Here is a 10557-nt window from a genome sequence, read left to right on the forward strand (position 1 = left end):
ACATCATTCTATTCATACATATAAAGCTATCTTATTCGAAGTTTTAAACTTGTAATCACTAGAACATAGTTTAGTTAATTCTAAACTTGTTCGCAAATAAAAGTTAATCCTTCTAACTTGACTTTTAAAATCAACTAAACACATGTTCTATATCTATATGATATGCTAACTTAATGATTTAAAACCTTGAAACACGAAAAACACCGTAAAACCGGATTTACGCCGTCGTAGTAACACCGCGGGCTGTTTTGGGTTAGTTAATTAAAAACTATGATAAAATTTGATTTAAAAGTTCTTATTCTGAGAAAATGATTTTTATTATGAACATGAAACTATATCCAAAAATTATGGTTAAACTCAAAGTGGAAGTATGTTTTCTAAAATGGTCATCTAGACGTCGTTCTTTCGACTGAAATGACTACCTTTACAAAAACGACTTGTAACTTATTTTTACGACTATAAACCTATACTTTTTCTGTTTATATTCATAAAATAGAGTTCAATATGAAACCATAGCAATTTGATTCACTCAAAACGGATTTAAAATGAAGAAGTTATGGGTAAAACAAGATTGGATAATTTTTCTCATTTTAGCTACGTGAAAATTGGTAACAAATCTATTCCAACCATAACTTAATCAACTTGTATTGTATATTATGTAATCTTGAGATACCATAGACACGTATACAATGTTTCGACCTATCATGTCGACACATCTATATATATTTCGGAACAACCATAGACACTCTATATGTGAATGTTGGAGTTAGCTATACAGGGTTGAGGTTGATTCCAAAATATATATAGTTTGAGTTGTGATCAATACTGAGATACGTATACACTGGGTCGTGGATTGATTCAAGATAATATTTATCGATTTATTTCTGTACATCTAACTGTGGACAACTAGTTGTAGGTTACTAACGAGGACAGCTGACTTAATAAACTTAAAACATCAAAATATATTAAAAGTGTTGTACATATATTTTGAACATACTTTGATATATATGTATATATTGTTATAGGTTCGTGAATCAACCAGTGGCCAAGTCTTACTTCCCGACGAAGTAAAAATCTGTGAAAGTGAGTTATAGTCCCACTTTTAAAATCTAATATTTTTGGGATGAGAATACATGCAGGTTTTATAAATGATTTACAAAATAGACACAAGTACGTGAAACTACATTCTATGGTTGAATTATCGAAATCGAATATGCCCCTTTTTATTAAGTCTGGTAATCTAAGAATTAGGGAACAGACACCCTAATTGACGCGAATCCTAAAGATAGATCTATTGGGCCTAACAAACCCCATCCAAAGTACCGGATGCTTTAGTACTTCGAAATTTATATCATATCCGAAGGGTGTCCCGGAATGATGGGGATATTCTTATATATGCATCTTGTTAATGTCGGTTACCAGGTGTTCACCATATGAATGATTTTTATCTCTATGTATGGGATGTGTATTGAAATATGAAATCTTGTGGTCTATTATTATGATTTGATATATATAGGTTAAACCTATAACTCACCAACATTTTTGTTGACGTTTTAAGCATGTTTATTCTCAGGTGATTATTAAGAGCTTCCGCTGTCGCATATTTAAATAAGGACGAGATTTGGAGTCCATGCTTGTATGATATTGTGTAAAAACTGCATTCAAGAAACTTATTTTGTTGTAGCATATTTATATTGTAAACCATTATATAATGGTCGTGTGTAAACAGGATATTTTAGATTATCATTATTTGATAATCTACGTAAAGCTTTTTAAACCTTTATTGATGAAATAAAGGTTATGGTTTGTTTTAAAATGAATGCAGTCTTTGAAAAACGTCTCATATAGAGGTCAAAACCTCGCAACGAAATCAATTAATATGGAACGTTTTTAATCAATAAGAACGGGACATTTCATAGGCACCTATCTCAAGTCGCCTAAATCCCTTAGACCATGCTCTGATACCACTTGTAACGACCCAAACCAATAACCAACCGAACATACGAAAGAAAATATTTTTTTTTTTACAGAATAGTGCGCCACGCGCACCACACAGGTGCGTGGCGCGCACAGGGCGTTTTCAGTTCTGTCCGGTTTTGCAATTTTGCAAATAAAGATCTCCCACTTCCCGACATATTCAGGCGAAACGCTTTTTACCACATGTTCATATATGTAAAACTAACACGAATCAATCATAATACAAGTTTTACAAAACGGGGCCCACATCGGCCGTTTTACGAGTTTCGTACAAATCATGAGTTTCGACCACATTAGTTTCCAAACGACACTATGAGCATGGTGTTTGGGGTTAAACTACCCAAGTCTCGGTCAAACTCCAAAAGCTATCACATCCCAAAAGCGTCCACTAAACAACAAGCGGGATCTCTAATCCAATCGAATGCCCTTACCCTCGTCAACGCCGGAGCCTATAAAAAGATAAACAACGAGAGGGTAAGCAAAGCTTAGTGAATGCAATAATTATACCCATATATATAATATACCTACTTGCAATCACTTACACATATACCGCATACACACTAGCAATACAATTAGCATACCATCTCAAGTACAAGGCTAATAATCTCCAACAAACCGCTACTAGCGTAATCAATAACATATAATCGACATAATATAATATGCTACAAAACAATACACAACCATGGTTAACCATTCTCGCGTCATGGTACTACCGGCTCTTTGGTTCACACCATACGCATTTGTCATGATGCTACCGGCTCTTTGGTTCACATCACAACTCGAGTCATACTCATGCTAGAGTGCTACCGGCTCTTTGGTTCACACTCTAACAACGTAAGGTGTTACCGGATCTTTGGTTCACACCCTAACAAATCATGCTATAGTGCTACCAGCTCTTTGGTTCACACTACAACACACGTACTATGACGCTACCGGCTCTTTGGTTCACATCATAGCACGCTCGCACATACTATGGCACTATCGGCTCTTTGGTTCATACCATAGCATACAAATAAATACATTACATACATATGCATATAATCATTCCACTCACCTTAACGATTTGGTGACGATTTATACCTCTACAAGCTTCAAAGCAAGGTACCTAATATAATAATTACTCGATCAACAAACAAACTTGTTGGACTAAATACCAACACTTCACTCATGTGCATTTAATGACTTAAATGCATTAAATGCCCCATTTTCACCAAAACCACCCTTAAGGGTCAAGACCATCATTAATCACTTAAAAGCTAGTGACTAAGGTCCAACAACACTAACTATTACATAATTAGGGTATTTCATACCCATATTTTCCAACTAGGTCAATGATTAGCTCTTTGACTAGTTTAAAGTCAACACACCCATTTCGGGTCATCCACTAACCCATCTAACACCTATTTACTAATTTACTAGGTGTGCTAGTGATTAACTAACTAATTAGGACTCATAAACATCATTTAACACTTTGAAACCCTAGGTTAGTTACCATTGAGTCTTCATGACTCCATCTTACCCAAGAACACCCAAAATCACCAAATATGGGTTTTATGTTCTTCATTTACCCAAACCCTAACCCATACATAAATCAAAGTAAGGAAATCCAAGTTAGAACATACCACTACAACCAAAACGTAGCTAGAGAGGAGATGGACAACTTTAGAACTCGAGCTAAGACCCAAAACTAGCTCCTCCTTCCTTGGCTTGAGCTTTCTCATACAAGAATCTCACTCTCTCTCTAAAATTGAAGTGGAAAGGATAAGGTTGTTGATAATGGAGTTATGGCTATCCCAAAACTGACCTACTGGCCTTAAACTCGCCCACAAGTGAAATTACCAAGAAGCCCATCAAAATATCTAATTAAAACAATCAGAACCCGGCTACAGTGGACAGTGCGCCACGCGCACCAATAGGTGTGCGCTGAGCGCACTTTGCCCAGCTCCGCTTCTGACCTCAGTTTTAATGCACAACGTCACCCACGCTTCATGTACTCTATTTACAGCTCTGTACAATAAATATTAGGGTCTTACATTACTAATCAAAAGATTACACTTGATAATGTGTTACACATTAAAAATATAAGTTTTAACTTGCTGAGTGTAGGAAGAATATATGATAAAGGATATAACATGACATTTACTAAAAATTCCTCACACATAATAAAAGATGGTAAAAGTGTCATAAATGGAATTAGGAAGAAAGGTCTTTATACATGTAAATTAGATGATTTCAAACAAGTAGATATTTGTCTCATATCTATACATGATACTACTACCTTGTGGCATAGGAGACTAGGGCATGCTAATATGAAACTAATTCATAAGATATCTTCAAAAGACATAGTTAGAGACTTTCCTAAATTGAAATATGAAAGTCACTTTTGAGATGCATGCAAAGTAGGAAAACAAGTTCATACAAGTCATAAACCTAAGAAATTTATCTCTACTAAAAGATGTCTAGAACTTTTACACATGGATTTATTTGGACCATCGGCCGTTCAAAGTTATGGATGAAATTTTTATACTTTAGTAATAGTAGATGATTTCTCAAGATATACATGGACACTATTTCTAAAGCATATGAATGAAGCGTGTGAAAGATTTATAATTTTTGCTACTAAGATACAAAATTTGCTTGGTTGTACTATAGTAACAATAAGAACGGATCATGGTAGAGAATTTGATAATGATGCTCATTTTGGAGTCTTTTGTGATTTAAATGGTATTTCCCATAATTTCTCGGCTCCTCGCACACCTCAATCCAATGGGGTTGTTGGAAGGAAAAATCGAACTCTTCAAGAAATGAGTCGAACAATGTTAAATGAACAATCAATACCTCAAAAGTTTTGGAGTGAAGCCATCGCCACCTCCACCTACATTCAAAATAGAGTCTTAATTAGACCATCTATGGATAAAACACCATATGAAGTCTTAAATGGTAGAAAACCAACCGTAAGTCATCTTAAAGTATTTGGGTGCAAATGTTTTATCTTAAACAAAAAGGAATATATTACAAAGTTTGAACCTAAAGCTTACGAAGGAGTGTTCTTAGGATATTCGTAAGAAATTAAGGCATATAGAGTTCTAAATAAATACACCAATGTCATAGAAGAATCCCTAGACGTCACATTCAATGAAACTCCTCCACCACCTAAGACTAAACCTTTAGAGGATGATGATGTGATAGAACAAGATGCTATAGAAATAATGCCAACTCAAATCGAGTCCAATGACACAAATGAGGATGGATCTCATTTAAAACCAAGTAAGGATAACTTAGCATCATCGATCGATCTTAAACATGTTAAGGATCATCCCATAGATTAAGTCATAGGAGACATCAATAATAGAACTACTAGGTCACAAGCATTCAACCTAATTGCCAACTACGCTTTCATCTCTCAAATAGAACCCAAAAATATTAAGGAAGCCCTATTAGATGAAAGTTGGGTAGAAGCAATGCAAGAAGAATTAAATCAATTCCAAAGTAGTGATGTATGGGATTTGGTTTCTTTACCTAGTGAGAGCAATATCATAAGTACCAATAGAAACAAACTAGATGAAGATGGCAATGTAGTTAGAAACAAAGCTAGATTAGTTGCACAAGGATATAGCCAACAAGAAGGAATTGATTATGATGAAACATTTGCTCCCGTCGCTAGGCTGGAGTAAATAAGAATACTTCTTGCATATGCATGTGCCAATAACTTCAAACTTTATCAAATGGATGTCAAAAGTACCTTCTTAAATGGTGTCATAAATGAAGAAGTATACATATCACAACCTCCGGGGTTTGAAGATTTCGAAAAGCCAAAGCATGTTTTTAAACTTAAAAGGGCTCTCTATGGACTTAAACAAGCCCCTAGAGCATGGTATGAAAGACTCAGAACCTTTTTAATAAATCACGGTTATGAAATGGGAAAAATTGATAATACACTCTTTATTAAAAGGTATGAAAAGGATTTAGTTATAGTTCAAATATATGTTGATGATATTGTATTTGGATCTACTAACTAATCTCTTAGCAATGAGTTTTCTAAGTTAATGCATGATGTGTTTGAAATGAGCATGATGGGTGAACTCAAGTTCTTTCTTGGACTACAAATCAAACAACTAGAAGATGGAACGTTCATCAATCAACAAAAGTACATTCATGAAATGATCAAAAAGTTCAGAATGGAGAACTCAAAACCAATGGCGACTCCTATGACAACAAATATGAAACTTACTTTGAAAGGGGAAGGAGTACTGTTCGATAGTATAAAATATAGGGGAATGATTGGATCCCTTCTATACTTAACGGCAAGTCGGCCCGATATCATATCTAGTGTGTGCTTGTGTGCAAGATTTCAAGAAAATCCAAAGACATCGCATGTTGAGGCCGTCAAAAGGATCTTTAGATACTTAAAGGGGACAATGCATCTTGGGTTATGGTATCCAAAGTTCACCGGGGTTGATATTATGTGCTTTGAAGGTTCCAATCACGGAGGATTAATGATTGATAGAAAAAGCACAAATGGAGTATGCACGTTCGTGGGTCTTTGCTTAACATCATGGTTCTCGAAGAAGCAAACGTCCGTTGCATTGTCTACCACCGAAGCCGAATATGTGGCTATGGGAAGAGCATGCGCATAAGTGTTGTGGATGAAGCAAACCTTCCTCGATTACGGTATCATCTCATCCGAAATACCCGTATGTTGTGATAACAAAAGTGTTATAGATTTATCTAAAAATCAAATATTACACTCTAGGACTAAACACATAGACATTAGGCATCATTTCCTTCGTGACCACGTCCAAAATGGTAATATTGTGATAGACAAGGTAGAATCTGCTGAAAACATAGCTGACATATTCACTAAGCCCCTTAAAAAGGAAACCTTTAACTTGCTTAGGAATGGGTTGGGAATGATGGAACATACTCCGTAAAATCCCCTTCAGATCACGCACGGTCGAACTACGGTCGACTGTGTTGGCAGCCGCCTGGTGTCTGAAGATTTTCTTTGTCCTTTATGTACTCTCTTTAATATCCAAACAACTTTTCCACCAACCACATCTCTTCTTTAAACCCCAACTACTGGATTTCCAGATTTGCTTTTGTCCTATTTCTAAGTACTCTCCAAAAAGTGGTCCAAACTCTTTCAATTTTCTTCAAGGTAAGCATATAAAATTTACTTTCAATTTTACTAGATTGATTATATTATAGTCTTTCCAAACTAATAGGAACACTTGTTTCTTGCATGAATTCCTTAAATATATGAGTAAAAGTGTTATAAAAAGCATTACTTATCAAATGTGCCATAAAAGTGATTTCTTGCATAAAAACTCATATATGTTTTAAGCTTTTAAACTCACTCATGCACACACATATGTTTGAACAAATTTATGATACTTGTGAATCTCATGACTAGTATCTATTCTTGACAAACATACATCAAAATGATGAAACTTGTCTAAATTTTCAAAAATAAAAATAAAAATTGGCACAATTTATTTTCGAATTTATGTTTTCAAAATGAGTCTAGACAAGGACTAATCTACACATGTTTAGCATATAGTTTTTCAAAATTATATAAAAACTTGAATATTTTGCTAAAATTGTGGCTTTTCTAGGAAATGACCAACACAAGAAATCAACGTATTACGAACAAGAGGCAACACATGGAGTCTAGAACACTTCATGAAGTGCGTGTTGTTCATCATACCGAATTTCCCGAACTAACTCAACTTTTCACTCAAAACAATTGCTTCTCATTCCTCGAGTTTGATGAAGTCATTTATCCAACGTTAATTAGGGAATTTTATGCTCATCTTGATGTTTCAAATCCCGACCAAGTTGCATTTTGACTTTCAATACACCTTACACTTGGTCTTTTGAACAATTCGCAACCGTCGTGGCTATTCCTTCCAATGGGCGTTCTTTCTATACTCCTTCAACTGATATAAGATCACTTAACCCTACATTTTCGCTGCAACCTATTTTAGATCTCATTACCATTCCCGGAGTGCAACGTAACCTCAATCAAAGACTTCGCATTCAGGATGACAAAATACGCCATGATCTTCAACTCCTTTTAAACGTCATTCGCAACAATGTCTATTGTAGGGATCCTACTGCCACTTACATTTCAGGAACTGAAGTTGTTATCATGTGGTCTCTCCTTACTCATGAACCCACAAACCTCGCTTATCTCACGACTCAACGAATGGATTATCTTCGAGAACTAGGAAATCTCCCTCTTCCGTACTCAAACCATCTTAATCGAATTTTCCTATTTGTTGATGCCATTAACTCTTCTCAAATTCCTCAACCAGTGTCCACAATTCCTCTTACCTATTGGGAAGCTCATCCGGTCATCATTGTAGTGACCCGAATTTTTCCATGTTTATATATATATTAAATGAAATTGTTATTTACATGATTAAGTGTTTCCAACATGTTAAGAAATCAAACTTGTTAAGACTTGATTAATTGAAATAGGTTTCATATAGACAATTGACCACCCAAGTTGACCGGTGATTCACGAACGTTAAAACTTGTAAAAACTATACGATGACATATATATGGTTATATATATAGTTAACATAATTTTATTATAAGTATGTATCTCATTAGGTATTTTAACAATGAGTTATATACATAAAAATGAGACTATTAATTTAAGAAACTCGAAAACGATATATATAACGATTATCGTTATAACAACGTCTTACTAGGTACATATGAATCATATTAAGATATTGATACACTTGGTTAATTATGTTAAATGATAAGTAAATATATTATTAAGTGTATTAACAATGAAATACATATGTAAAAATAAGACTACTAACTTAATGATTTCGAAACGAGACATATATGTAACGATTATCGTTGTAACGACATTTAACTGTATATATATCATATTAAAATATATTATATATCATAATATCATGATAATATAACAATTTAACATCTCATTTGTTATAATAAACAATGGGTTAACAACATTCAACAAGATCGTTAACCTAAAGGTTTCAAAACAACGTTTACATGTAACGACTAACGATGACTTAACGACTCAGTTAAAATGTATATACATGTAGTGTTTTAATATGTATTCATACACTTTTGAAAGACTTCAAGACACTTATCAAAATACTTCTACTTAACAAAAATGCTTACAATTACATCCTCGTTCAGTTTCATCAACAATTCTACTCGTATGCACCCGTATTCGTACTCGTACAATACACAGCTTTTAGATGTATGTACTATTGGTATATACACTCCAATGATCAGCTCTTAGCAGCCCATGTGAGTCACCTAACACATGTGGGAACCATTATTTAGCAACTAGCATGAAATATCTCATAAAATTACAAAAATATGAGTAATCATTCATGACTTATTTACATGAAAACAAAATTACATATCCTTTATATCTAATCCATACACCAACGACCAAAAACACCTAAAAACACTTTCATTCTTCAATTTTATTCATCTAATTGATCTCTCTCAAGTTCTATCTTCAAGTTCTAAGTGTTCTTCATAAATTCCAAAAGTTCTAGTTTCATAAAATCAAGAATACTTCCAAGATTGCAAGTTTACTTCCAAGTTTTCTAAATCCATTCCAAGTAATCATCCAAGATCAAGAAACCTTTGTTACTTATAGTAGGTTATCTTTCTAATACAAGGTAATAATCATATTCAAACTTTAATTCAATTTCTATAACTATAACAATCTTATTTCGAGTGGAAATCTTACTTGAAATTGTTTTCGTGTCATGATTCTGCTTCAAGAACTTTCCAGCCATCCAAGGATCCTTTGAAGCTAGATCTATTTTTCTCATTGCCAGTAGGTTTATCCAAGGAACTTGAGGTAGTAATGATGTTCATAACATCATTCGATTCATACATATAAAGCTATCTTATTCGAAGGTTTAAACTTGTAATCACTAGAACATAGTTTAGTTAATTCTAAACTTGTTCGCAAATAAAAGTTAATCCTTCTAACTTGACTTTTAAAATCAACTAAACACATGTTCTATATCTATATGATATGCTAACTTAATGATTTAAAACCTGGAAACACGAAAAACACCGTAAAACCGGATTTACGCCGTCGTAGTAACACCGCGGGCTGTTTTGGGTTAGTTAATTAAAAACTATGATAAACTTTGATTTAAAAGTTTTTATTCTGGGAAAATGATTTTTATTATGAACATGAAACTATATCCAAAAATTATGGTTAAACTCAAAGTGGAAGTATGTTTTCTAAAATGGTCATCTAGACGTCGTTCTTTCGACTGAAATGACTACCTTTACAAAAACGACTTGTAACTTATTTTTCCAACTATAAAACTATAATTTTTCTGTTTAGATTCATAAAATAGAGTTCAATATGAAACCATAGCAATTTGATTCACTCAAAACGGATTTAAAATGAAGAAGTTATGGGTAAAACAAGATTGGATAATGTTTCTCATTTTAGCTACGTGAAAATTGGTAACAAATCTATTCCAACCATAACTTAATCAACTTGTATTGTATATTATGTAATCTTGAGATACCATAGACACGTATACAATGTTT

The 10557-nt window shown here is 33.8% G+C and overlaps 1 protein-coding gene across 1 annotated transcript; it reads left to right on the forward strand.

Annotated features, from left to right (window-relative positions):
* Positions 1-6155: 6155 nt before the first annotated feature.
* Positions 6156-6614, forward strand: LOC139864609 (uncharacterized mitochondrial protein AtMg00810-like). The gene has a single exon (XM_071853189.1). It carries the CDS (start codon positions 6156-6158, stop codon positions 6612-6614), a length of 459 nt encoding a protein of 152 aa, XP_071709290.1.
* The last annotated feature ends 3943 nt before the right edge of the window (positions 6615-10557 follow it).

Source organism: Rutidosis leptorrhynchoides, chromosome 8 (genome assembly GCF_046630445.1).
Source record: "Rutidosis leptorrhynchoides isolate AG116_Rl617_1_P2 chromosome 8, CSIRO_AGI_Rlap_v1, whole genome shotgun sequence".
NCBI lineage: Eukaryota > Viridiplantae > Streptophyta > Magnoliopsida > Asterales > Asteraceae > Rutidosis > Rutidosis leptorrhynchoides.